Genomic DNA, 26,755 nt, shown 5'->3' on the forward strand with positions numbered 1-26,755 from the left:
TCCTAATTTACATCCGGATGAGAGTTTCAACTGCCCATGGTATAAGCGAAAAATAAATTCATGCTAGCCGTCGGCTGCAATAACCCCCCGGACTGTGCGTAGAATTAAATTTTGTGCTCTTGTGCTCTCCCTACGTTTCACTCTAACCTGCATGTTGTTGTCACATTTAGCATCCTGCGTATCTGCAAGGGGAGTAATATTGACCTTCTGTACTCCCCCTTTTGTTATCTATTACCTTGCGTGAATGCCGAAACCCGCAAGCGAAGGGCTGAAGTCTTGGTACGAGCTGGTGCGCTGATGATCACTATTCATTCACTCATTCCGGTCGGAAACCAGCCGAGGCATAAAACGATCAACACCATGAAGATGCGTACCGAATCACGTTAGTCGTTGATCCCACCATATCGTTTCGTTTCAAGGGCGGGTAGGTAAGCGGAGGAGAGTCAAGGATGCTGGAAAGGGGCACTTAGGCAATGTCGAATATGTCTCATTTCCTAACTACATTCCGGGCAGCCCTTCAGGAACAGAGGATCAGAGCAGAAAACAGAAAGGGAAGCAAAGGTCAATAAGAAAAGCCGTACGCCAGTAAAATTTCAGATCACCCTCTTTTTGATGGAAGTGCATGTTGCCCAGTCCTTGCCGGACGTTCTTGCTCCCTCTCCCCCTCCCTTCCCAGACGCGATAACGCCGCCCGCCCAAAGTAAACGGTCTCGCTTTAGTACAGTCCAGGTGATACAGAAAAGAAAATCATTTAGTAATGGAATAGCATTACACTTCGTCAATAGTCTCTCACGAGCTCCCTTGTTTGAATTTCGGGAAACGCTTCGTGGACCAAGGAAAGGGGTTAATCAAAGCCTTAAACTTCAGGAGACCCTCTAAGGGACTGCCGTGTTTGGCTTGCATGCTGTTGAATAATGTATTATTCGATTGGCGAGAAAGAAAAGGTCAACAAAGGAGATAATTGATTTGGTGTGTTCGAGGCGGGTATTTGCAGTGTGAAAGGACCAATCGTGATGAAATAGGAATAACAGACTGGCCGAGGTGAAGGGTATCTCAAAGTGTGTCGTGGTCCGTTTTTCAGATGTACGATACCTTGACGCCCATTCCCACAGTTCTGCGCATCTTCTCCCACGCGATCCGTAGTAGACGTTTCACGCGATCTCGTAGATCCTGTCTACCGAATGCTAGAGCAAAGGCTAAGAGAAAGAGTAATGTGCGAAGGAATGCCATGGGATTTTGTGTCAACGACTGTGTGGCGTTCTGGAACATGTTCTGGGCGGCGCTCAATATGGCTGATGCCCGTGCAGATACGCTCTGGTTCCTTGGGCGGGGACTGAGCGCCTTCTTATTCGGCCCAGGTCGTGCTCCTCTGGATGCTGAAGTCGCAGCCCGGCCAGTATTGTTCGATGCAGGATGTGGAGACCCGTTATTTGCGGACCGATGCATACGCTGTCTGGCCTCACGTTCTTCTTGCTCCCGTCGCCGCCGAGATTCCTCTTCTTCAGCTTCGCGGCGATGTGTTTCCGCTTCCTGGCGGCGGCGTTCCAACTGTTCCTGTTGTTGCTGCCGTAGCTGGGCTTCTCTCATGGCCGCGCTTTCCTGCTCTTCCTTGAGGCCGTGCAGAGCCAGAAGAAATGCTTCCTTCCGCTCGTCATCAAGCACTTCGCTCATGCCTATGAATTCGCGAGCATATTCCCACTCGTCGTTACGCGGAAGAACGTGAAGGGTATACAGCTCGAGCAGCTTCAGGCGGGAGTTGAGGTCTCGTGGCGTATTCGTACCATGGCTCCTAATACCCGGCCGTTTTTGGGCGTAGAGGGGAGAGTTCATGTGCGCAGTGATGTCGAAAGTGGGTTGTGCCGAGGAAGAGAGGTATGTTTCGAGACGCTGCTGGGTCACTTGTTGCGACGGGGCGTGCGTCAACAGCAATGTCGCTCTACACAAGAAGAAGAGTTAATGCGAAGTTCACGGAAAGCAGTGCAGCAGTTGGCACACACAAATTTATAACGACGTCGGGGTCGACACTGCCCTCAACTCCGCCATAGCCGGCCCGCACTACTTCCTCCCACACGCTTCCATCGCGGCATTTGGAAACCAAGGCCTTCCATTTTGTACTGCCAAATGCATGCTTGCCTTCCTCGGGCCCCAGTTCTATAACGGAGTTCAAGAAGGTCAGGTAGAAGCTCCAGACCTTGACGCGGGTGCCGCGCGACGCATACGCGATGGGCGCGAATGCGGCGTATTTACTATCCTGGTCTTGTTCGGCTTCGTCGGGGAGCGCAGGAGTGATGACGGGTTCGATGGTGGAGAGGGCCTCGGGCAGGCGTCGTGTGAGGAACAGCTGAGCAGCTTGGCGGTATGTCTTCGCGATCTGCGCGGTCTGCGGCCTCTGCGGTGAGCCGAGCGAGGCGACGGAGGCCGACAGCATGTTCTCGTAGGTCATGGACATTGTTGTTGCTATTCCATGGAGGAGGAGATCCGGGGGATATGGGGGGCGCGCAGGAGGCGTTCGCGCATGCTTCCCGCACGGTGTTGTGGTAGTGATTTGCGGTGCTCAAGTGAGGAATGTCGGCCGCAAACACGCAGGCCCGCTGACGAGGACCTCGGCTCGTCGGAGCGCGGAGATTGGACCACCAGGGCACGGGGCAACGCCCGCAACGGCCTCAATCGCGCGACGGGGCCAGGGTACGCGAAGCAGGCGGGCGGCATGTGAGAGAGCCTCGCGGGGTGCGGCTCGCCTGCCTGTGCCGTGTTCGATAGTACGTATTGCTGGGCGCGCCGTCGCCTTGGGGCTTGCGACGGGCCACGATCCGGCATCGGCACACGCCAAAGCTACCCGGCGCTCCTGCTGCATCGGCAGTCGGCAGCCACCGCGCCTGCGTCTCGGGCGAAAGATGCCGTCATACCACCCCGGGCTCCCTCATCACCACCGCGCATCACGTCCACGGACCCTGGCAGCATCATTGCTTCATTGCTAACACCAAACCAACGCATGCGGGTTGCCGCTTGCAAACAACACTGCAGCATCAAACAGCCGGCAAATTTCTCGCCTTTGCCACCACCCAGCACTTTGAATCGTTTTCTAACGGGCTCCTTCGCTGCATCACAAATCCAACGCACGCCTGAAAATTTCGTACACTCCCCTGTTGTTTTGGCACGTGCGGCTCTGCTTAAGCCTCGCCGCTGCCACTTAAGTTTTCTCGACAGTCCCGAGAGGCATTCAAACGCGAATTAACCCAACATGGAGGTCGATAAGACGGCCTTCTGGGGCCGTCTCCTTGAGATCATTGAAGCTGTATCCACCGCTCACTTCGTCGCTTTTGACTTGGAGCTGTCTGGTATCCCTTCGAAGGGGACTTCCGGCACCAAGCAGACCTTGGAAGAGCGCTACAACGAGATCAAAGACGCTGCGGACCGCTACCAAATCCTGCAGATTGGCCTGACTTGCGTTGAGCAGGATCTACAGTCTGAGAGATATGTTGTGCGCCCTTACAATTTCAATCTCAGCCCTTTGCTCGAAGAGAGATTAGACATTGAGAGAATCTGGTCTTTCCAAAGCGGCGCCGCCGAGTTCCTTCTGAGCGTCGGTTTCAAAATGGATCTTCCCATGACGAAGGGCGTCCCCTACCTCTCCAGGGAAGAGGCCAAGGAAACCATGAAACTGACACATAAGAGGTGGGACAAGTCTACCATCGCGGATGTTCAGCTCAAGGAAGACGAAGTGCAATCTCTGGAATTCGTCAATAAGGTTCGCACTGCCATTGACACCTGGAAGGAGACAGGCAAGGTAAGTCACGTAATAAGCTGTGCACCGTCCCACTCTACGGTCGGTGACAGGAAGTAGCTTCGCACACGCATGTGAGCGGCTGCTATGTCTTTGTTCCCACTTCAACTACCTGCGATAGTGTTGTTTCTTGGGCCGATCCGTTGGTAGTTTCTTCCACTAATCACTGGTAGCCTTTCCCGGATCTTCTCAATATCGTTTCTACCAACCCTGTCGGTGTGCAACCCACTTACCCTGAGCTTGGCAACTTCGAAAAGCGCCTCGTACATCAGCTGGTTCGTGCCGAATACCCGGACCTCATAACCGTTTCCAAGCCCCAGTCCATACAGATCAAGCCCTTCGACGAGGAGAGGGAGAAAGGTTTCTTAAAACGGAGGAAGAACAACCTTGACCGCCAGATTGAGCGACAGACAGGCTTCCGCTGGATCATAGAAGCCCTCTGTGGCGGAGAGCTGAATATCAACCCAGAATTGTTCGCTCGAGATGTCGATACTGGGGCGGCGAAGTCTGCTAATATGATTCATCTGAAAGCGCGCTTCGACCGCGCCCGCTTAACGCTGCAACGCAGGAGACCGGTTCTCGTTGGACACAACTTGTTCACAGATATCCTTTACTTGTATCGCACCTTCATTGGCCCGTTGCCTCTAACGCTCGAAAAATGCCGTGAAAAGCTTCACAAACTCTTCCCTCTTGTCGTCGACACCAAATACGTGGCTACCCACAACTGTGGAGACATAAACCCGAGGTCTTCTTTGGAGGAGATCCACCACAAGCTCCGCGACCAAGATAAACCCACTATTGGTAACTATACCGAATATTTGGGCATATATGCAGCAGGCTGAACAAAGAGTAGTTACACATCCTGCACATGAAAAATACCACACTACAACACCGCTGCATGAGGCAGGATATGACAGCTTCTTGACTGCCCTCATAATGATTCGCTTATCGACCAAGCTTGAACACGACGGCGCATACCTGAAAGATGTATCGCTGGCAGACAGCGACGACGACGAGGCTTATGACACGGCTGAAGAGATCCTCCCAGATCGAAGCGGGTCTCCCCCGCTTGCTACGCCAAATCAAGGAATGATCACTCTCGATGGAGTAACCGAGCTTCTCACGCCAGCGATCACGCCCGGTGTCGACGGCGATCAAACTGCTTTGATGCAAGAAGTTGCACCTCTAGCCGACACGGACACGGCGCAGAAGAAAGCATCGCGTAAGAAGAAAAAGAAGAAGGGCGGCCAGACAAACACCAACACCAAGAGCTCATCAATGTTCTCTTCGAAAAATAAATTCGAACAATTGGCTATAGCTGATACCGAGAGCGAGGGCGAAATGGCTGATGTCGAGAGCGAGAAAGAAGATGCAGGGGCAACGTCCGAATTGCTGCAGAATGACTTATTGAGCAAACGGCCGGAGAAATCACAAGTCGAGGCGGTTCAGTGGGGAGGAACAACCTATTATTCATACGAAAATGAGGGCGCGGCCCCGCAGAGTTCCACTGTCAATCGAGAAGCAACAGAGCCGATGACTCTCATGCCTCCGTTCGAAACGGACTTTTGGCGCGTATATGGCAACAAGCTGCGGGTTTTCGGTACCACGGAGAGTGTTTGGAAGCTGCGGCCGTGAGTAAGTGTTGGTGGATGGATATAGCAACCCTGCGGGCGGTTGGAGAATTGGACAAGACGCGTAAGTATAGAAAACCAACAATCCAACATGGGAGCCAACTCTTCAGCTGGAGCACGATTGAACAAACAATTCTCCAGCCGGAGTTTCTGCTGTGGCATTCGTGGGCCTCGACCTAGGCGGCATGGGCAAAGGCGTTCAGCGAGCGGGTTAGCATAGCGATGGACCATAGACAGGCATGGCGTGGCGTCGGGCGATTCCATGTGGCTGATGCGCGGGAGAGAAGAATGCGCCCTAGCACAATTCGCGCGGCGGGGCGGACGCAGGGTTCCTTGGTTCGACCTGCGCCCGGCAAATGGGATTACGTTCCTGCATGCGCACCAAAAAAAGTTTGTCAGGTGTCGGGCCAGTGGGCTGTGAAGCGCTGTCAGGGACGGCTTGTCAGCCGTGCCTGATGCGGGTTTCGCGTCAGAACGCAGGAGGAATCCAGGAGCTGGCGTGATTGCGCGTGCATGCACAAGTCCTGCAAATTATCAAAAGACGTTAGAGTTGAAGACATGATCGGCCGCAAGCACACGAGCTTGGCGCACGCGGCATGGGCGCCAGGCATGCGGCGAGATTGGATGTGGAGTAGCTCATGGTGTTGTGCGAGTGGTATCATGTTGACAAGGGCTGCTTGCCCGATGGCAGCGATAGCCATCGATCTCTGGCGGTGCGAGAGTCAGGCGCCGTGGAGCGCTGATGACGATTTACTCGATAGGCGGGGCCTAAATGCTTGCGCGGTAATTTGTGGCCCTACCGCCTCTTTCTCCACGGCCCCTAAGTGCTTTTAAGGTGCGCCAGGCTAAGCTGTCAAACGGCGATAAAAGTGCCACCATGTCTTCTTGCGCCTAACAGGACCCCTTGCCTCCAACAAACCCCCAACTGACAGGAGCTACCCGGACCTTCAATTCGCGAGCCTCTAAAGACTCCGCGGCCGCGCGCCGCTCGCTTTGTCCGCCGTCCGACCCACCCCAATCCTTCGAGAATGTCCGTATCGCCTACGTCACTGCCTCGCCGGCCGGTGCGCTATCTCGTCGCTGCCGCAATCGCTGCCTCCCTTTTCTTCTACTGGTCCGCCATTACCGACCGCCTCTCCTCGCCTTTCCACCAGTACAATGTCCACGGCATTCCAGCGACCAATTCGACCCTAGGCTTCGGTCGCATCTACGCCGTCTCCAAGCAGGGCTCGCCGCGCCGCGAGGGGCTCATCCACGCCGCCAATGTCACCGAAATCGACATCACCATCCCCGAACAGCCACGCTGGACGCTAGAAGATGAGGAAAACTTCAGGCTGCCCGAGAACTCGACACTGGGGCGCGGCTCGCTCCTAGCCTGGCTAGGACACCTGCACGCCCTTCGCGAGTACGTCCGCCCTTTACACTGGTGCGCAACCTGAGAATAAGTTATTGATGGAGCTCGCAGGTTTATGGACTCCGGCGCCGAGACGGCCCTCATCCTTGAAGACGACGTCGACTGGGACATCCGCCTCCGATCGCAGCAGATCCCGCTTGTCGCATCCGCCATTCGCGCGCTGCTCCCCGACGCCAAGTACCCGCAGTACCCGTACGGACACCCTAAGAACTGGGACTTGCTATACATGGGACACTGCGGCGACTACTGGCACGGCATGGACATCGGCTTCGAGAAGGGTCACGTAATTCCGGAGAACCTGACGGCCACTCCGCACATCGCCTTCCGTGACGAGTCGCTGCCGGATTTCGACAACCTGCACCCATGGACGACATCGCTGTTGGAAAACCTGAACGTGACCGAGCGCACGCGTCTGGTGCACCGCAGCCGCTTCCCGCTGTGCACCTTTGCCTACGCTGTGACGCGTCATTCAGCCAACCGCCTCCTGACGGAGCTGGCGGGCCGCGAGTCGTCGCGCCCCGGCGATCACGCGTACGACATCACCATCCTGCGCGGCTGCATCTCGGACGGTCTCCGCTGCTGGAGCATCAATCCAGAGCTCTTTCACCACGTTCCCGGCGACAGCATGATCGCCGGCATCGAGCACACGCCCGACCGCGTCCCGCCCGTCGACGAGAGCGGCTGGTGGCAGGTCCAGCAACGTGCTGAGACGACCAACATCGATTGCGGCTTCTGGACGGGGGCATTTGACTTCAAAAGTAACGATCTGGATCGGCTGCGTTGGCTGCAGCAGGAGGTCGGTCGCAAGGGCCGTTGCATCAAGCCCGGCAGGGAGCTCCAGACGCAAACGGTAGAACGACCGCCTCCGAAAGTACAGCCGCCGAGCGCGGAGCGCCCGAAGAAAGCGAACCAGGTCCCTTGAACGGAAAACGAGAATAAACGACTTGTGCTGGATTCAACGACTGAGGGATTTTGACTTTTTTTTTTCTTCTCATTTTGCGTGGAGGAAGGCTGTGCATAAGGTTGGTTTGCCTCCTGGTGTCGCATTTTTGTACAGGACCCTTTTTATTTTCTTCACCCTCACCCTTTCATTCAACCAAACTAAACGCGGAATGGCGTCATGGTAATGTTTTGCGTCATGCATATTGGGAGTCAATGTGGGCTTTCTCACGTTTTGCATTTGTTCATGTACTGATTCAGTTGGTTGCATGAATTGCGACTCTCGTTTCCTCTTTGGCTATTTCACTGCGCTTCCCGGAGGTGGAAGGCGACAGTCTTTTTTGAAGATACCTCAAATGTTGTAGACTTGGAATTTTCCCTTCATTGAATTGATACGTGTAATAACAATACCTCTGGACACCTTTTTCGACGTGTCGTTCTCCATCCGTGTGCATCTGGCAAACATTTTGAATGCAAACCTAGCGGGTCGCTTGAAGGTTGTTGGACAAGTTGGTTCATTCATCTGTAGATGTGTGTCAGCAGCAGAGGTACTTGGTTTGAACCAACCGTGGTTTAGTGCATCCATGTGGGCTGTGCACGTCCGACTCGTTGGCTTCTTACATGCAGCTGACTCTGGCGCTTCGCTAGCAGATGGTACTGTTGGCTTGGTTTTCTATTTCTAGAATACGGAACCGCCAACTCCCGCGAGTACGTTGATGTAGGAAGGTTCCTGCCTGCGTAAAGCTGCCATTCATCGGACCTAGCTTCGGAGACGGAAGGCTCGCGGTATAACCTGACCTTTAAAGGGAGGAGGAAGAAACCCCCTCGAAGAGAACGATAGGCCCAACACAGCAGAAATTTGGCAAATGGTCTTGCCCAGGACTCGACCGAGGATCAAAGTGACGCGATAATATCACAAGCTTTGCTCCTAGATTAAAAACTCTAAACTTTGGTTTAGTCGAAAGTCTAAGAGTAAGGTGAGGAAGCAGACAATTTTATCAACGGACCTGAACCTCGAGTGAGGTGTCATAGTATTTATGATTTTAGATGCGTCTGAATAGGAACTAGCCGTGGTATAGGGAGTTATCGCAGCCGACGGCTAGCATGAAGAATAGTAAGGCCCTCGGCGTAGCATGCCTCAGCTCTTTCTCAGAAAAACAACGTACTTGGGTAGCTGAAGCTATTGTCCGGACATGTATGTAAAGGTTTTAATTCCACATTCTTGTTCGGACGATAGCTTCAACTACCTATGGCATGAGCAAAAAACAAATCCACGCTAGCCATCAGCTGCGAGAGGGGACTGTACTTAGCTTCTTAGTATATCATCCCTGCTTGCATGGATTTACAGGAGCTACCTATCACCACGTGTCAAAGATGCAGGGAAAAGAATGCTGGTCAATAGAAGCTTCGATTTATGGCACGAATCGGAATTCACCCCGGTCGTATATCCACTAGCGCCGCATCAACTTCCATTAGGCACATTCTCCACGTCTTCACTGATGACTGACAACACCGTACTTCCCCGGATCTACGAAGAAAGACCGTAGCTTGGGGGGTTTGAGTCAACGAAATTGCGGGGTAACGATGCTCAAGAAAGCTTGAGTCGAGCGTTCAGTAGCGAATAGGCTTCGTTTCGGAAGAAATAGGAGACTAATGGACACGCCTTATCTGCTTCGCGCCTCGTCAAGCCAGCACGAGCATGCGGAGAGGTGCGGAGATGAGCGTCACAAAAACTGGTATCATTATTCTCTCCGGGACTCTGAGGGGACCGATTTCCAATCATCTTTACTCCAGGCCACCTCCATTTTTCCGGAACGAGACCTTCTCCACTCCTACATTTTCGTTTCCGTTGGCGTCCTTGCGCAATTGGTACACGTAGAGCACCAGAACGTCTCCCTGGACCTGTGATTGACGCGTCAGCCTGTCGGGTGGCTGCCTGGAGCGGAGGAGCACGCAGACGCACATCCATGAGCACGAAGCTCGGGGTCGGATCCTCCTCCTCGGGCCACCAGCCGGTGGTCATGGCGCCGGTTGCGCTGCCGGGGTTGACGAAGAACTTGCCCTCCATCTCGTATGCCTCGAAGCGGTGGGTGCCGCCCCACAGCAGGACGTCGACGTCCATTTGGCGAGCGGCGATCAGCAGGCTGTCCGGATCGCCCGGCGGGAGGATGGTGTGGCCATGGGTGAAGCCGATGCGCAGCGAGCCGTGGGTGACGACCTTGGAGAGGGCGAGGTTGGGCGCCTCGACGTCGAAGTCGCCCTTGACGATCTGCAGGTCGGGAGCGATGCTGCGCAGGAAGTCGTAGGTATCCTTGTCGGTAAGGTTACCGAGACATAGTATCTGGCCGATTTTGCCCGGGGCGAGGAGCTTCCTGAACTGCGGCGCGGTCAGAGCGAGGGAGGGGTCGCGGCGGGAGCTCTGTCTACCTTTGCGGGAATGTCCTGGTGGAGGGCGTCAGCCGGGGCGAAACGGGCGCTGTGCGGGGGAGGAACGGGGGCATACCGCGGCCCTGTCCGGGATGAAGAGGTCACCGAGGCATAGGACTAATCTCGAAGTCATGGCGTGGGCGCATACGATGTTGAGCGGAGGAGCAGCACATGGGCGAGATGGCGGGCAGGCCGTACGTAGGAGCTCCCGCCGCGCACGCGCCTCCGGGCTCGGGGCAGGCGGAGGAGAAGGCGGAACTGGGCGCGCCAAGCTCCGCGCGCCCACGCAAAACCCTCCCGGCGGAATAACGCGAAACTGTGCGTTTTCGTGCGGGAAAGCGACCCCGGCGCTTGCAGGCTCCTTCTCGGGCGCTATTGCGAAAATGCAGCCCTCAATGGCAACCGCTGCCTCTCCGGCGGCGGGTCCAGGCGCTCAGCACGTCCTCGAATGACACTACCCCGGACGCGACCCGAAGTCGGCAAGTGTACGTACCGAGCCTCTGAAACTTTTTGTCTCCTTACTCCGCGTCCTCCAGAGACATAAATTCGGCTTCGCTCCCGTTGCAAATCGCCCCATCCGCATTGGAAGTGTGAGGTGGGCCCTGAGCGACTATCTCCAACGTCACCCGAGATCCCTCGCCCGAAACCGGCACCCCGGCCACCCCGCGCCGCCTCTTAAGCATCTACCCCTCCTTCCCGTCGGCCGCCAACCTGGCTTCCCGAGCGCAGCCCCGTCTAAGTCTCATTGAGAGACACTTGGACGTTAAACTTCCCCTCAACACTCCCTTCTGTGTTGCACCACCGGACAACGACTTCGACCTCCAACAAGCCGCAACCACCCACGACGATCCCACAATGTCTACCCAAGAAGAGCACCCCACCCTGCTCATTCCCGGGCCCATCGAGTTCGATGATGCCGTCCTTCAGGCGATGAGTCACTACAGGTACGCTGCGCCGTCACTCAGCGCCTCTTAACAAGTCACTGACACGCATTCACCATGCAGTGAGTCGCACGTCGGCGCTGCCTTCGTCTCAGTCTTCGGCGAGACCCTCTCGATGCTCCGGAAGCTGTTCCAAACCTCCAACCCCGCATCTCAGCCTTTCGTTATCTCGGGCTCGGGAACATTAGGATGGGACCAGGTCGCGGCCAATCTTACGGAGCCGGGCGATGAGGTGCTCGTTCTCCACACCGGGTACTTTGCCGATTCGTTCGCCGACTGCTTTGACACCTACGGCGCCAAGCCCACTCAGCTGAAGGCTCCCATTGGCGATCGTCCCCAGCAGGATGCCGTCGAGAAGGCTCTTAAGGAGAAGAAATACAAGCTGATTACTGTCACTCACGTCGACACCTCTACCGGTGTCCTCAGCGACATCAAGTCCCTGGCCGAGCTCGTCCACCGCGTCAGCCCCGAGACTCTGATCGTCGTTGATGGTGTGTGCAGTGTTGGCTCGGAGGAGATCCGCTTCGACGACTGGGGTATTGATGTGGTTCTCACGGCCAGCCAGAAGGCCATCGGCTGCCCTGCCGGTCTGAGCATCGTCATGGCTTCCGGCCGCGCCATTGAGACCTTCAAGGCCAGGAAGACCAAGCCCGCCTCTTACTTCGGCTCGTGGAAGAACTGGCTGCCCAGTGCGTTTCTTCACCCCCACTTTCATGCAGTCTGCTGACCACTTACAGTTATGCAAAACTATGAGGCAAAGAAGGCCTCCTACTTCGCCACTCCTTCCCCTCAGCTCGTCCGCGCCCTCCACACCTCTCTTACCCAGATCCTCGCCTCTCCTCTGGATGAGCGTTTCGCTCGCCACAAGGAGGTCTCGCAGAAGATCAAGCAGACGATTACCTCTCTTGGTCTGAAGCAGCTCGCTGAGAAGCCTGAGAACCAGGCCAACGGCATGACAGCCATCTACCTGCCCGAGGGCATTGCCGCAGCCCAGATCCTGCCCAACCTTCTGCAGAAGAAGGTCATTTTCGCTGGTGGTCTCCACAAGGAGATCGCCTCCAAGTACATCAGATTCGGCCACATGGGTGTCAGCGTGATGGACCCCAGGAAAAATGACATTGATCGCGCCCTCGACGCGCTGAAGTCGGGTCTCTCGGAGGCTGGCTACCAGGCGCCCTAAATTTGAGCGTAGAGGAATATACACAGTCTCCGCCTCTGATCTTGGTATGATGAAGATGTTTTCATGACAAAAGGTTACGTGACATAGATTGGGGGGACGACAGAGAATGGAACGGGTGCATGCGGCACCCATGTACATACATGGCAAAAAAGAGGGGTTTCTGCCCTCATTTGTTTCTTTTTCCCCACCGTGCTCGATTTTATCCCGTGTGACTCCTTTGAACTTGCGTGTGCGCATCTTTTTTCCTAATTAGGAAATATGACTCGTTCCCCCACGGACCCGGATGGTGCATGGGTTTTGACGTGGCCCGAATCCTCCCGTAGGTTGAGCTTGTTTAGACGTGCATGGTCTCGTCATCGTGGCTAGGCACGGTGTATGAGATTGGTTCGCTTAATGATGCTGGCAACAAATAGTGAGGGAAGTGATGCTGTATCCGGTTTCGTAGGTAGGATGCAGGTGTGCGTCTCTATGAATGCTTTGACTATCCTCTGGAATTGTAGTGCCCAGAGAACCAGTGCTCTATTGCCTCGTTGGATAGCATCTATGAACTTTGCTTCACATAATGGATTTGAACTCTTCTATAATCTCGCAATGCTGCTGTAAGATATATTATCAGCATTACTTGATGATTTAATTCTATGCTCTAAGAGAAAGTCCTAGACATACACTCTATAAGAACACCATTCTAGTTTGTAGTTTTGAGAAGTTTTCAACAAATGATCGGATATAACAATCTGAATTTTGTGATAAATGTATCCGTGACAAGGTGAGCTGTTGTTCCCATTCAGTGAAGAGTCCGAAAATAAGGTAGGGTTTACGGTTGAGAACTAACGAAGGAGCGTGTCTAATGCTGAGAAAATAAATATTCTTCAAAGTGCTAGTTACGAGACAGACGCCTCAACATGAGCAATAGCATTGATACTTCATCTATGCCGGCCACTACCAAATTTCTCGGGCGATTGACTGATTGACAATGACTCCGATAGTAATTGATTGCTGGGACGGCGCGCGAAGCAAAGATATTGAAACACTTTTCTTACTATATTCAATGCTGAGATTCTATCTAAATGCAACTCAATAATTTAACTTGTCGTTTACTTGAAGGAAATCGTCACTGATTAAACGCAACTTGTGTTCTACATACACACAAGCTAAGCAGATCCGCAACAATATTCTCGGGTTACTACTCCGTCGAAGTGCTCTGCAACAGCATAAACGGACTCACGGCAGTCGTATGGCGTGGCTGAGACGCGTGGTGGGAACGGTAGTCGGCATCGTCCCGGTTATAACGGCATTGGGACCTTACGCTCTTGCTCCACCGACGATGCCGAACGCATTCTAGTCATTTGAGACAATGCTCACCATCTAATCCTTATTTGTATGTTCTGATGCTGTTACTGAATATTATTGTAGTCGTTACTATCACACTCTTCGTTCCCTCCCTTTCTATTTATAAAGTGTTGACGGTTTAACAAAATTAAAGCAGAGCTCAAGTGAGACATATCCCAGAGTCCAATGACAAAAAGAAACCAAAGCTCAACCTCGAGATACCAAAACAAAATGCAAAAAAGAACAAACGGGTTATTATGCGACACCTGTGAGATTCGAACTCACGCTCCCGAAGGAACTGGCTAACAGCTGCTTCCATCAGAAAGTAGCAGGCCAGCGCGTTAACCACTCCGCCAAAGTGCCATAGTAGCACTGCGAGAGACTTGACAGCTCTCGGAGTGTGATTGTTGAGAAAGCGCATTAATTTTGATCAATATATGCTGCAAAACAGGTCTCTCGAATGCTCAAAGGCTCACTTGAAGATATTTCATCGTCAGATTAGTAACTTTCCTCAATTAGTAGCCAAAAAGATAAAGCAGAATCGGCTCTACATAGCCCAGTTGAATTTTAACAATATAAAGGTGAAAGCGGGAGAATGCAGAGATTTTCATGGGTTCGGCGACTCTTCTTGTTCCTCGCCAAGGGCGCTATTTTTAGCTCCCGCCTAGTCTTTTTCCAACCTCAACCTAAGCTATTCCAGATAAAGTAGGCTAATGGATATTTATCGGGTTCTTCCTTGAATTGCTGCCGCTCCCTTCTACCCAAATCCACGGAATGAAAATGAGCACCTATGAAGAGAATGGATATATTACTTACGTGTGCTGCAGACTGAGACTCCCTTGCGCCTAGATGGAGGATCAAGATCCATTCGCTTTGGTTTGGGCAAGAAAGATCAAAGCTGGTCGTTATACTTAGAAGAGAGCGAAAATACAGAGGCTCAGCGAATACTTAACATATATGGGTAGTTGAAGCCATCGTCCGGACGTGTATGTAGAATTTTTAGACTAGAATCGATTCATCTGTAATAGTATTCCTATCTGCGCCCGCGCCACCGGCTGCTCTGACACCCTTTGCAACTTCATGCACTGCCCCAACATTTTATGCTGCCGCTGAAGTCGTTGAACCTTGTCCCAGTCAAATCCACCGAGCCAGGCCAGACCATCTGGTCAACCAAGCCTTCGCAATCATTTCCACTTCAGCGTGTTAGATATTCAGCCTGTGGCATCGGAGTAAATGGAGAAACATACGCATAGAGGCCACAAATGCTGTTTTGCCCAGGTTGTATAGATGAGATTTTGTTCGTCCTACGCGCTTGCAAAAAATTGGTTTGTCGTCAAGAAAAATGTCCAAGTCAGGGGTAGAAAGAGGGCACTCACCACTCTGGACCGAGTGGCTGGCAGTAGTTGAATGGTCGGGCGATGTAAGCGCAATCTCCTTGGAAGTACGAGTCTTCACAGAAGAGCACCTGAGATTAAAAAAGACGTGTTAATTTGCTCTCTTCGGATGAGACTCATTCGGAGTACGTACGAAATAGTAGTCTTTTGGCAACGTGTAATTATGGGGCGCTTCGAGTGGAAAAGCGCATATAGTTTCGGCAAGAATGCCCAGTATAAGTGTTAAGGGGCGCTGAAGTTGCATCTCGTTGACAATCAAAGGAGTCTGGCGTAGGAGGATGGGGTGGGAACAATTTGGTGGTTCAAATAGCTAGCGACCGAGCCATATATCTCTTGAAGCCGTCTCGCATGTCCGGCATCATAAGGTTTGGGCGACTGACTTTGGCACGGTCATTCAACGGACCCCATCGGGATCGCTCGGCAAAAGGGAACTTGGAATGATTGGTCATTAGCTCAAGTCACAGAGATGTTGGAACACACCACCAGGCTGGAGATGGATAATGGCCTTCTTGGTATTTGATCTGTCTTAGGTACGTGCGACCAAAGTGAGGAGGTACGAATGGTTCACACATCACAATGAACGATATGAAATTGCGCCAGAAGACATCTCGGCATCGACTTGAACATCTGTCTAAATGGAAATCTACTAGTGACAGGCAGTTAGAACGGCACTGGAGCTCTGGCATCTCCGGGTTCAAAGTTCAGCGAGAGGTTCTCTTCCGAGGTTGTGTTCTGCATGTCGCACGAGCGCACCCCGTGACGCGCAACTTGTTGTACCCAGGGATAAATCGGTGATACAGGCAAAGATAGTTTCTGATTGCTAGGCTCGTGACTTGGGAAGGCGACAGTTTCAAGATCTCATGTTGCTAGTATGACGCCAAAACGCCGTTCAGCACGGACCCTTACTTTGTGATTCCAGCTCTGGTACTTGTATTTACTTCTCGTCAGGTTGGTCGAGAGAATTATCATTTGTACTACTCCTCAAGTGGTCAGAAGACGGGCTTCGGCAATATCCAGGGATAACCAAGGGGGACGACACTGTATGCTTGGGGGTGACCTGCAAACTCATCGAGCCGGCCAGAAGCAAGCAAAGGAAAGGCAGCATTCATGCCCGAGTAGGAAGGCGTAGGTGGCGATAAGCAGGCGCCTATCATCTGTACGAGCACATCATAGATCCACCATGATTTATCCAAAAAGAAATGAGCTTCCCAATCGAGAAAAATTATTCCACAAGCTGCGGGATCTGGTAAAAGGCAAGAAAGACGTGTTCCAACCTACCAGGTCCCGATTGTGGTGATTTCTTGCCAGCATAATGTAATGCTAATGGTCGGTGATTGCGAGACTCGGCGGTGTCCACCGGAACTCACTCACCTGAAGCGCGTGCAAAGAGGGTTTGCCGGTAACATGTGTGCTGTCTGCACAACTTTTGATGCTTTCCTGGTTGGACAGTCATTTTTCCCACCGCAAGCAGAACCACGCTCGGCATATCCCAGCCATAACGCCTGCCGAGTCATCATACTCCATTTCCTTTGTTTATCCTCGCCTCTCAAGCTTGGCCTTCTCCAAAGCCTCTGCATCGGCCGGCTTCTCTGCAGACAAGGCGTGGGCATCCCTACTAGACTTGATCTGCTCCTTGCTGAACAGGGCTTCCTTTAGCAGTGATGATTCGGAGACTTGATCGGCCTGGCCGTGGCGGCGACGCGCCTCGTTCTTCCAGCTTATCTGACCACCGTCTGCTTCTCGATGTTTCTGAGCGTTGAGCTTTGCGGCGCGAATTGAGGTGCGAGTGTAGACGAAGAGGAGGCTAGCCATGGTTACGGCAGCAAGGGGGGCCATCATGGTCTACGAGTGGACGTTAATTTTGATCACGGTGGGGAGTAGAAATGCCGACCCTGCCGTTGAACTTGAAGGAGCCGGGCGGGCGCGTTGGGCGCGACGTCTCATTCAGGCCGTCGGGGCCGCGCGGAACGGATTGACGACCACCCATGGTGCTGGCGGGTATCGCTCAGGGGGTGCGAAGGTGCAGTGGGTAGCAATGGGGAGCTTTGCGATGGCGTGAGTTGCAGCTTCCAGATCGACGTCATGACAAACCCGGCGGGACGGGAGAGCACGGCGCCGCGCGCCTGCAGCTGCCCGTTGTAGTGCGGCGCATTGACATGGATGCCGGCATGCACGCTCTCCTCAGCGGCTGCAGTATTTGATATTCTCATCGGCGTCGTCGGCGACGTCGCTGACTAATGTTGCCGGATGCTGGCCGCCACGGCGAGCAAAGGCAGATTCGGCGACTCAACAATGTTTCTGATCGTTGATTACGGATCACCAGGCTGACTTGCATCATCAATAATTGGACGCATCGGGACTAACTCCAACGCCGCCTAGACCCTGTCGTCATTAACAACCCGCGTCGCGCGTCGATACAAATCCACCCCGCGCCCCTCCACGTCTTCAGCCGCAAGGCCAAGCTGCCAAACTGTCTTCCACAATTTTCTCGCGGACCCTTCTTGCTACGCCGTCAAGGCTGGCTCAGAACAGGCTTACGGCTGTACAGCGTCAATTTTCCTCTTTCCGTCCCGCCATGGCGCCTGTGCCCAAGGAGTGCGACTACCTCGTCATTGGAGGTGGCAGCGGTGGTCTTGCCTCGGGCCGCCGTGCCAGCGCCCTGTATGGCGCCAAGACGATTGCTGTCGAGAGCAAGCGTCTAGGAGGAACCTGCGTCAACGTCGGGTAAGCCCTGCTCTGCGCCCCACCTTGCACCACCACCATACTGACCCGGCGCAGTTGCGTGCCCAAGAAGGTGACATGGAACGCCGCCGCCCTGGCCGAGAGCTTCAAGGATGCGAGAGCCTACGGCTTCAAGTACGACAACCTGTCCTTCGACTGGAACACAATGAAGACGAAGCGCGACGCCTACGTGAAGCGCCTGAACGGCATCTACGAGCGGAATTTGGGCAACGACAAGGTCGAGTACATCCACGGCTTCGCCTCGTTCCAGGATCAGAACACGGTCGAGATTGCGCTGGACGATGGTGGCAAGGAGCTGGTCAAGGCGAAGCACATACTCATTGCCGTCGGCGGACACCCCGTTATTCCCGACATTCCTGGCAGGGAGCTCTGCATCGACAGCGACGGCTTCTTCGACATTGAGCACCAGCCGAAGAAGGTCGTCACTGCCGGTGCCGGCTACATTGGCGTCGAGCTGTCGGGCATGTTCAACGCCCTGGGCACCGAGACGCACTTTTTCATCCGTGGAGACAAGGTCCTGCGCAGCTTTGACCCCATTATCCAGGACACCATTACCGCCGAGTACGAGCGCCAGGGCATGAACATCCACAAAAAGTCCACCATCACCAAGGTTGAGGATGCTGGCAATGGCAAGAAGCGCGTCTACTACGACGAGGGTGACGGCAAGGAACATATCATTGAGGACGTTGACCACGTTCTGTTCGCAATCGGCCGTGCCCCCGAAATCGAGAAGCTCGGCATTGACAAGCTGCCCGGCTTGAAGCTGAACCAGAAGAACCACATTGTTGTTGACAAGTACCAGAACACCTCCGTCGACAACATCTACGCTCTGGGTGACGTCTGCGACCGAGGTTTCGAGCTTACCCCTGTTGCCATTGCGGCAGGCCGTCGTCTCAGCGACCGTCTCTTTGGCGGCAAGAGCGATGCCCACCTGGAGTACGAGAACATCCCGTCTGTGGTCTTCGCCCACCCCGAGGTCGGCTCTATCGGTTTGTCCGAGCCTGAGGCGCGCGCTAAATACGGCGACGCCGTCAAGGTGTACAAGACCAACTTCACTGCCATGTACTATGCCATGATGGAGCCCGAGCACAAGGGTCCAACGGCTTACAAGCTCATTGTCGAAGGCCCTAATGAGCGTGTCGTCGGCCTTCACATTCTGGGCGAGGGCTCTGCCGAGATGCTGCAGGGCTTTGGTGTTGCTGTCAAGATGGGCGCAACAAAGGCTGACTTCGACCGCTGTGTTGCGATACACCCAACTAGCGCAGAGGAGCTGGTTACGTTGAAATAGATGTAAAGGAGATTTGGATGTAGATGATATCCCGAAAGAGTTGAATAGCAGCATCCCTTGTACTCTTGGACCAGCCTGGACAAAGTGAAATTCGAATCGCCTGAAGAAAGCGGGCGGCCAAATTTAGACAAGGTTGTCTCGGGCAGTGAAGGAAGGGTTGAGGTCGTACAGTCAGCCAACTGACGCCATGTGCCAAGCAACTTCCGCACACCGAATCACCCTGGATGTTCGTAAAAACCTAGCCACTCACCTCTCCTGTCCTCGTCGCTTCCACCCTTCCGTCACGACTCCACTAGCCAGGGAGGTCAAGCGTTCCTGATGTCTCGTGAAATGAGCGAGAAAGGCAATTCACGACAGGGAGGCTCGCATCTCCTTCTAGCCTCTTTCACGTACACGTTGGCCAAGCACCAGCCTCAATTACTCCCTCGATCGTGAAGAGGCTTGCACTCAGCCAGTCCTTTGATCTCACCTCAGCCTTGAGCATTGTTACGCATGCTACAGAGAATCAGGAGCCTTAATCCGCGGTTGGTATCCTCGGTCCAGCGCAAGCCACTTCCGCCTCACGGAACTTAGCGAATTCAGGCTTACGGAGGACAGGCTGTTACTAAGGTGCAGGTTCTGGATTCTTCTCTCCAGAGCCATGCAGCGATGGGTCGATGAGGCTTGCGGCAGCAAATTCGCCTCATTAGCCACCGCGAAGCGGATAATTATTCAAAATACCACACAATCTCAAGCGAAGAATGCCACTTCCCGTGCGAATAAGGTGGGAATCCCCTGTGGCTGGTTAGGAGGGAAGCACGATCATTCGCCACCCCTTGCCGGAGGCATTCCCCATCGTCTTGTCCCGCATTCCTGATCGCTCAACCACCATCGTAGCCACTTGACAATATGGCTACGCAAGGGTTTGACGCCAGGACGCGCTGGACGCGTTTCAGCGCGTGTGTTTGCCTCTTCCATTAGCATGTCTAACCCCCGCCACGGATGTCTTGCCGCGCAAGCTGGCCTCACAGCGTAGTAGCGAAAGGCTCGCTGACGGGTGCACAATTTTTTTTCGACTGTCTCTGGCTTTCCGTCTTCCTCATCAATTCCAAGGGCTGTTGCTTCCCAACAGTGAGAGACGTCGAACGGCTCGGCATGCTGCTGTTCATACTAACACTGCTGCTCGCTGCAGCCATAGAAGCAGCCCCGATAGTATCATTCCCGCTCAACTCACAGGTTCCGCCGGTTGCCCGCGTGTCGCAACCATTCGACTTCCAATTCTCCCCTGGAACCTTCACAGGAGCAGCAGGATCGCTCGAGTATAGTCTCTCCGGATCTCCGACATGGCTCTCATTGGATTCGCCCAATCGCAGACTGTACGGATCTCCCACAGAGAAGGATATCGGAGCACCGTCATTTACGATAATCGCCGAGGATGCTACCGGCTCAACGCCTATGCAGGCAACCCTTATTGTCTCCGCCGATGCCGCGCCAAAGTTGAATGTGGACATCACTGATTCTCTGGCAAAGGCCGGGAAGCTGTCCGGTCCACGAAGCTTGTCGCTTCAACCGTCGGAACAATTCAGCATCCAATTCCCAACGGACACTTTTACCTCATCGGCGACGGCAGATTTGACATATTACGCCACTTTAAGCGACAGATCTCCATTGCCATCTTGGGTTAGCTTCAATCCAGACTCGATGGTCTTCTCGGGGACATGCAGCGCATCATCGCAGACAGTGGACTTGATGTTGGTGGCGTCGGACGTCATAGGGTTTGCTGGCTCTTCTCTGGTCTTCACTATCTCTGTTAGTACCCACCAGCTGTTCTTCAGCAACGTCGAGCAAACTGTCAACGTCACGGCCGGGTCGGAAGTCAATATTGCAGATCTCCGCAGCCAACTTTCCCTCGATGGCGAGGCTCTTTCCGACACGGACCTTAAGAACGCCACAGCTAGCCCGCCCAGCTGGCTTTCGTTTGATCCGAAGACGCTGGGTATAAGGGGAACTGCGCCTCAGGACGTCAACTCAACCAGCTTTACCATTTCAGCCGCGGACAGATTCGGAGATGTTGCTAACACAACTATACTACTCATGGCAGGATCGGAATTGTTCCGAGGTGCTGTCGGCAATTTGAACGCAGTGGTTGGCGAGCCGGCCAAGTTTGACCTCAGCAACGTGGTGGCGAAGCAGCCAGGGCTACAAGTCGAGGTGGACCTGGGCTCAGCAGCGCAGTGGCTCCACTTTGATGAAGACTCGCTCACCATCTCAGGAGAGATACCCTCCTCTGCCGCACCGCAAGAGATTCATGGCAGCATCAAGGTCACCACAGCCGACGGATCGCAAAGCGACACGGGGTCTTTCGACATTGTGGTCAAAGCCGCAGAGGCAACTGGGAGCAATCCGCGCTCTACATCCGCGACGGCCAATGCGAGCACAACAGCGGGGTCTTCAGAGACGTCGTCGGCAGGCCTTGCTCCGCATGAAACATCCAACAATGGCGCAGTCATCGCAGTGTCTGTTGTTTGCATCGTTGTGGCCATAATTGCCCTAGTCCTAGGGTTTCTTCTCTATAGGCGTAGCGGGCGCCCTGGACGACCAAGCTCTCCAAGACGGAGAAAGGAAGACATCTCGAGACCGATATATCACGATGAATCGGACTGGCAGATGGCAGACGACACATTCATTGGAGAACGGGATGTGGAGAAAGGCGAAGGCACTGTTAGAAGAACAAACCTACCGCCACCGCAGATCGGCACCCCGTCAACGCTAAAGAGGGCTACTATGGAGAAGAGGGGAATTCGCCACAATTACCGGCCATCGCACGCCACATCAATTGGCGAGAACGACAGTCAAGTCCTACACAGCGCTATTCAGTCTGGAGACTGGAGCGTAGCCGCCGGCGCTATACCGGTATCTCACGGGGCCGGCCCAAGTTCAAGGCCCCTGGAAGACTCTCCTGCTAGGGGTCGTCGTTCAAGAAGATCATTTAGGGTACATCGAGACTCGCAGGATAGCTATGGACGGCGGAGTGTAGGCCTACCAGCAAGGCGCCGACTCCATGGAATAGGTCATGGAAGGACTTCTTTTGGCTCTCCGTCACGACGCTTCTCCTCTCAGCGCTCTCGAGGAGCTAACAGCTATAGCTCGTTCAGCACACTGTCAACAGGCATGCTCTCGAATGGCCTTCTTTCACCTACGGCATCGCAGTTCCCAGCACCGCCGCCCTCGCCCTGTACGACCAACCGCTACTCCAACGCCGAGAACCGCAAAAGCGTCCGAATAGTACCCGGGTCGCCGGCAGCAGACAACAGCACGATCTTGGCCGACACCCGCCCCCTTGACGAAAGGCGGCAAAGCTACATTCGCAATCGAGCTTTGAGTCGGTCTCCTTTCTTTGCTGCCCACACTTCCTCTCGTGGTTCTTCCAGCCAGCGGCCCTCGATGATCGGCACACTCGGTGATCCCCGGCCTTCTGGTGACGCAGGAGAATACGCGGGTCGAACGCTTTCGCCTTCCTCCTATTACGGCTCGCATCCGACGGCTGCTGGCGCCATGGTCAATTCGACAGAAGAGCGTCCGCAGTTCCCCGGAAGCCTACGTCGCAAGCGGACCGGACAAGGACGCACGGCTCGCGCGTATTCCGAATCCTCCTCAACGGCCGCGGACACTCCCAGCCGTTGGAGGAGTACGAACAACGGCATGATCGGCCCATTGACAGGAACTGCGCCGACCGAGAGCCCACGAAGTAGCATGATCTTGTCCGGGCTGAGTGATAGCGCTTACACCACGACCGAGGGCACAGGAACCGAGGAGTACAGCAACGGGCGCTCCCCCGCCGACGACGACGAGGGCGATCCGATGGACATCGACGACCCGGAAGAGCTGCGCATCTCGAGCGACCTGAGTGGCTCGAGCGAAGGCATCGCGACCCGCCCACCAGCCTTCATGACCTCTCCACTCAGCCCCTCAGCGCTCAGGGTCAAGAAGCGCCAGCAGCAACAACAACAACAGCAGCAGCCATCGTCAACAACACCTGCTCACCACTCCGCGCCCGGCATCGTGCCTTCGCCCAGCAAAGAGGAAGAAGAAGACGACAGCAAAGCTCTCGAAGACCTCCTCCTCCACCGCACGCCCTCGCCGGCCAACTCTTTCAAGTCCAACATCACCCACAGCCCCTTCCACCACCACCACCGCCGCAACCGCTCGACCGCCGCCTCGGCCCCGTCATCCCCGACCAAGCCCCCGCCGCCCCTCCCCGCCAGCGTGATCCCGCCCCGCCACCCCCGCCACCGCCCCAAGACCTCCCTCACGGACCTAGCCACCATCACCTCCCGCCGCCGCGGCGACAATAAGGACGCTACCGCCATGACCCCCCCTTCCCTCGAAGACTTCAACCACGCCGCCCTGCTCCGCAACTCTGCCGTCGCGACGCAGCAGCGTCGCCGTAGTAGCGCGGCCGGCATCGGCATCGGCGGCGGTGGTAGCGGTAAGATTGGTGGTGTTGGTAAGCTCGGGCTCAGCGCGGCGGTGCGGCAGCAGCTGCGGCAGCGGGACAGCATCATCAATCGCGGAAGGCATCAGTACGGCAGCGGCGGCAACGGCGGCGGTAGCAGGGCGGGATCGATGGGGAAGATGGGGGGAGGAGGTGGAGGAGGGGGAGGAGGAAGTGGTGGTGGCGGTGGGCCGATCGTGTCGAATAGCGGGAGGTTCAGCAATCGGGCGGGGAGGGAGAGGAAGAGGAGGAGTGGGAATGGGAGCGGTGCGGGTGTCGGTGTTGCAGGGGGGTCGAGGCTCAGTGCGTTGGGCCAGCTGGGAGGGGCAGAAGGGGCGTTGGTGGGCAGAGATACGGGCGTTGGGGCGGAGGCGCCGGGGATGATGGAGCAGGAGGAGAGGGACGACGAGGTGGAAGGGGGGAGGGAGGAGGCGCTGACGGATGCTCGTCCTGCTGCTGCTACCAGCGGCCTCCGCATCCCGCTCAGCATGATCAGCAATGCCGGCGCCAAAGCGAACTTCCTCGCTCCTTCATCTCAGCAGCAGCCTTCGTCTCTCTGCCCTCCACCACCACCGTTTGGCTCAACCCCTTCGTCCCCGTCAAAGAAGTTCCAGACCGGATCTTCCGGCAGCAGCGGCATATACGGCCTTGGCAGCAGCGGCTTCCGGGACGACGACCACTTCTTCATGGGTCCGGGCAAGGCCAGGCGGCCAGTCAGCGTCGAGAGCAGTCCTACCCGCTTCAGCAGCATGCGTGGCACTCACGAGAGTGTGATTGGCGCCGCGGCTGCGGGCGCCGAGAGAGCCGGTGCGTGGAAGACGGGCGAGGTGAGCCCCGTGTCGCCTGGGGTGCCGCCGCTCCCGAGGAAGAGTGAGGAGAGGAAGACGAGGGAGAGCAGTGTGGTTGGGAATGAGGCGTTTTTGTGAGGAGTAGTGACGAGTGATGATTATGGTGATGATGAACGATGATGATGACGACGACGATGATTGCGACGAGGTCAAGGGTGATGATAAAAATGTGTGTGTGTGAGATCTTGATGATTTTGTTGCGTTGAGACGGTTTTGCATAGCCATTGAGCGGTTCTTGGGCTTTTAATAGTTGAGAGTTTACCGCAGGATATCAGCGTGCTGCTGCTTTCTAGAACCAGGGTATTAATGACATTTCGGCAGATGGCTCGGGGGAGTTCCGGAAATGCTACCAAAAGCACTGCTCTACCGCTAAATTGTTCTATGCTCATGTCATGGGTAGCTGAAGCTATCGTCCGGACGTGTATGTAGAAATTTTAATTCCAAATATACGTCCGGACGATGGCTTCAGCTACCCATATATGCTCTGTTTCTAAGGCAGAGCTAAGGTATAGTTACACTATGTTCTAGAGCCCTGCTATTCTTCGCGCTAGCCATCAGCTGCAGCACCCCTCTGCACATGGCATGTTCGTTGCCTGGACCTTTTGAGTAAGGTTTAACCAGGACTAATCTGTTCACCTCACTTCGAAAGTAAAGTAATGAAGATAGTAGGCTGAGATTGATTCAGCTTAGATCACGCAGTCAGGTCTTGGTTTCTTTTCATGGAAATCCGGAGGGATGTTCACAAAAGTGTTGAGCAGTTAGATCCGGACGAATGATCTAAATACCTCCCGAGTTATGTCGTCCTGTACCTGCATCATACATCAGGGCCTGACACTTGCCATGAATAGCTATGATTATCGGCTGAGGGTTAGCAAAATTTCATCTTGTGGGAACGGGGGTGCACCATTTCTCTAAACTTCGACGCACTTCTGTGCTGTGGATCTTGCAGCCTTGGCCCGGTCGTAATATGTTGATCTTGGGAGGCTGATAACGTCATCATGGGTGAGTTCTGCCGCAAGGAGGAAACGGAATGTCGTCAAAATCGTCCGGAATGCATACAGGGGACGTGCATTGACAGTTGTCGAGGCATACTGTGTAGCGCATGGAAAGTGGGGCAATGGAAGCACGACGAAATTGTAGAAAACCCAGACTCATTCATTCGTCACTGATTAATGCAAACTGTTGTACATGTTCCTTCGTCGAGAAAAGAAAAGAGAAAGGTAGCAAAAACATTTGGAGAATAACCCGGCCCATGGAAACCCCCAGATCACATCATTAGCTTGTGATCCTTTCTGTAAGAGTCATCGTTGTAGCAGCAAACGCTCCGGCAGCCAGAACAGACGCCATTCGAGAATTGCATGGCCTAGAGTCAGAACCGCGCCACTACCGCAGATTTCCCATTGCCGCAAAGCAGACAATGCTGTAGAACGCCGTAGTTTAAGCCTTCTTGTTGTGGGCCGAGTCCTCCTCCTGGATGCTGCCCTCGGTGTTGCTGCTGTCACCCGTCGACATCTTCTCGAGGTCGGTGTAATCCTCGGGACGAGGGCCGTGGAGTTCCTCCTCGAAGACGGGCTCAGCATCGATCGTCTCGAACTTGGTCTTGAAGTCCTTCATGTTGTGGGCAGTCATGCTGTTGGAACGGCGACGAGGGTTCGTCATCGTGTAGTCGTAGTCCTCGAGTTCGTCACCCTCACGTCCCCTAGAATAGACAGTCAGCTACTAGGAATTGGGGTGTGACGCAATGGAGGGCTGGATTGACGCAAGAGACCGGTTGGGGCAGAGCTGTTGGGAATGAATGAAAAAGGCACGCTTACCAGTTGGCTTTTCCATGGCCGTCCTTCTTGACCTTGTTCGGCTCGCAGTCGACGTGGCCGTGCTTCGCGAAGTAACGGGGGAGATTGGTCTCGGGGTGGCCGCCCTCGTTGACACCCGTGTGCTCACGGTCGTTGGCCTTGTGAGTGCGAGTCATGGTGAGTGCAGTGGCGGAACTAGAGAAGCTTGCCGGGCGTTAGAATCAAGCAATTCAATTGATTGCGGGTGGCGAGGGCGATGCCTCGTCAGCTTCGTGCGGACAGGTCATGCCACAGGTAGATGAAGCGGCGGATGGGACGGAAACAGGATTGACTTACTGCAGACGGGAGGAATTGAGGGTGCAATGCGTGTTGCGGTGGTTGTGAGTCAAAGTGGGATCAAGCAGTGAAGCTGGAGGTTGAGGAGAGGAGAGCTGTCTTTGGAATGCCCTTATGTATCTTCGACGGGGTTCTGCTCTCGTGACCCCTTCTTGGGAGCTTTGCACGGACCAATCGTGGCTGCGAGTGACGGTGGAGCCACCAAGACAGGCACGCGTGTGATGAACTCGTACCT

At 54.6% G+C, this 26,755-nt stretch overlaps 9 protein-coding genes across 9 annotated transcripts; 5 read left to right on the forward strand and 4 right to left on the reverse strand.

Annotated features, from left to right (window-relative positions):
- Positions 1 to 1,077: 1,077 nt before the first annotated feature.
- LTHEOB_12612 (Peroxin 26) lies at positions 1,078 to 2,449 on the reverse strand (the record flags this gene model as incomplete). The annotated part of the gene is made up of 3 exons (XM_035509499.1): positions 1,078 to 1,196; positions 1,449 to 1,936; positions 1,998 to 2,449. 3 exons carry the CDS (start codon positions 2,447 to 2,449, stop codon positions 1,078 to 1,080), a joined length of 1,059 nt encoding a protein of 352 aa, XP_035364437.1.
- Positions 2,450 to 3,241: 792 nt separating this feature from the next.
- Positions 3,242 to 5,419, forward strand: LTHEOB_12613 (Ribonuclease CAF1; the record flags this gene model as incomplete). The annotated part of the gene is made up of 3 exons (XM_035509500.1): positions 3,242 to 3,787; positions 3,958 to 4,585; positions 4,638 to 5,419. 3 exons carry the CDS (start codon positions 3,242 to 3,244, stop codon positions 5,417 to 5,419), a joined length of 1,956 nt encoding a protein of 651 aa, XP_035364438.1.
- Positions 5,420 to 6,443: 1,024 nt separating this feature from the next.
- Positions 6,444 to 7,751, forward strand: LTHEOB_12614 (uncharacterized protein; the record flags this gene model as incomplete). The annotated part of the gene is made up of 2 exons (XM_035509501.1): positions 6,444 to 6,820; positions 6,881 to 7,751. The coding sequence occupies 2 exons, from the start codon at positions 6,444 to 6,446 to the stop codon at positions 7,749 to 7,751; spliced, it is 1,248 nt and encodes a 415-aa protein (XP_035364439.1).
- Positions 7,752 to 9,553: 1,802 nt separating this feature from the next.
- Positions 9,554 to 10,328, reverse strand: LTHEOB_12615 (Vacuolar protein sorting protein; the record flags this gene model as incomplete). Its single annotated transcript, XM_035509502.1, has 4 exons — positions 9,554 to 9,670; positions 9,732 to 10,145; positions 10,196 to 10,210; positions 10,272 to 10,328. The coding sequence occupies 4 exons, from the start codon at positions 10,326 to 10,328 to the stop codon at positions 9,554 to 9,556; spliced, it is 603 nt and encodes a 200-aa protein (XP_035364440.1).
- Positions 10,329 to 11,050: 722 nt separating this feature from the next.
- Positions 11,051 to 12,316, forward strand: LTHEOB_12616 (Purine catabolism protein; the record flags this gene model as incomplete). The annotated part of the gene is made up of 3 exons (XM_035509503.1): positions 11,051 to 11,139; positions 11,200 to 11,825; positions 11,874 to 12,316. 3 exons carry the CDS (start codon positions 11,051 to 11,053, stop codon positions 12,314 to 12,316), a joined length of 1,158 nt encoding a protein of 385 aa, XP_035364441.1.
- Positions 12,317 to 16,572: 4,256 nt separating this feature from the next.
- Positions 16,573 to 17,026, reverse strand: LTHEOB_12617 (uncharacterized protein; the record flags this gene model as incomplete). The annotated part of the gene is made up of 2 exons (XM_035509504.1): positions 16,573 to 16,881; positions 16,931 to 17,026. The coding sequence occupies 2 exons, from the start codon at positions 17,024 to 17,026 to the stop codon at positions 16,573 to 16,575; spliced, it is 405 nt and encodes a 134-aa protein (XP_035364442.1).
- A 588-nt stretch (positions 17,027 to 17,614) lies between these two features.
- Positions 17,615 to 19,069, forward strand: LTHEOB_12618 (Glutathione reductase; the record flags this gene model as incomplete). Its single annotated transcript, XM_035509505.1, has 2 exons — positions 17,615 to 17,763; positions 17,818 to 19,069. The coding sequence occupies 2 exons, from the start codon at positions 17,615 to 17,617 to the stop codon at positions 19,067 to 19,069; spliced, it is 1,401 nt and encodes a 466-aa protein (XP_035364443.1).
- Positions 19,070 to 20,503: 1,434 nt separating this feature from the next.
- On the forward strand, positions 20,504 to 24,469 carry LTHEOB_12619 (Dystroglycan-type cadherin-like protein; the record flags this gene model as incomplete). Its single annotated transcript, XM_035509506.1, has 3 exons — positions 20,504 to 21,961; positions 22,195 to 22,283; positions 22,480 to 24,469. The coding sequence occupies 3 exons, from the start codon at positions 20,504 to 20,506 to the stop codon at positions 24,467 to 24,469; spliced, it is 3,537 nt and encodes a 1,178-aa protein (XP_035364444.1).
- Positions 24,470 to 25,828: 1,359 nt separating this feature from the next.
- LTHEOB_12620 (Stf2-like protein) lies at positions 25,829 to 26,360 on the reverse strand (the record flags this gene model as incomplete). The annotated part of the gene is made up of 2 exons (XM_035509508.1): positions 25,829 to 26,090; positions 26,206 to 26,360. The coding sequence occupies 2 exons, from the start codon at positions 26,358 to 26,360 to the stop codon at positions 25,829 to 25,831; spliced, it is 417 nt and encodes a 138-aa protein (XP_035364445.1).
- Between the last annotated feature and the right edge of the window lie 395 nt (positions 26,361 to 26,755).

This window comes from Lasiodiplodia theobromae (assembly GCF_012971845.1).
Source record: "Lasiodiplodia theobromae strain AM2As chromosome Unknown scaffold_68, whole genome shotgun sequence".
Classification (NCBI taxonomy): domain Eukaryota; kingdom Fungi; phylum Ascomycota; class Dothideomycetes; order Botryosphaeriales; family Botryosphaeriaceae; genus Lasiodiplodia; species Lasiodiplodia theobromae.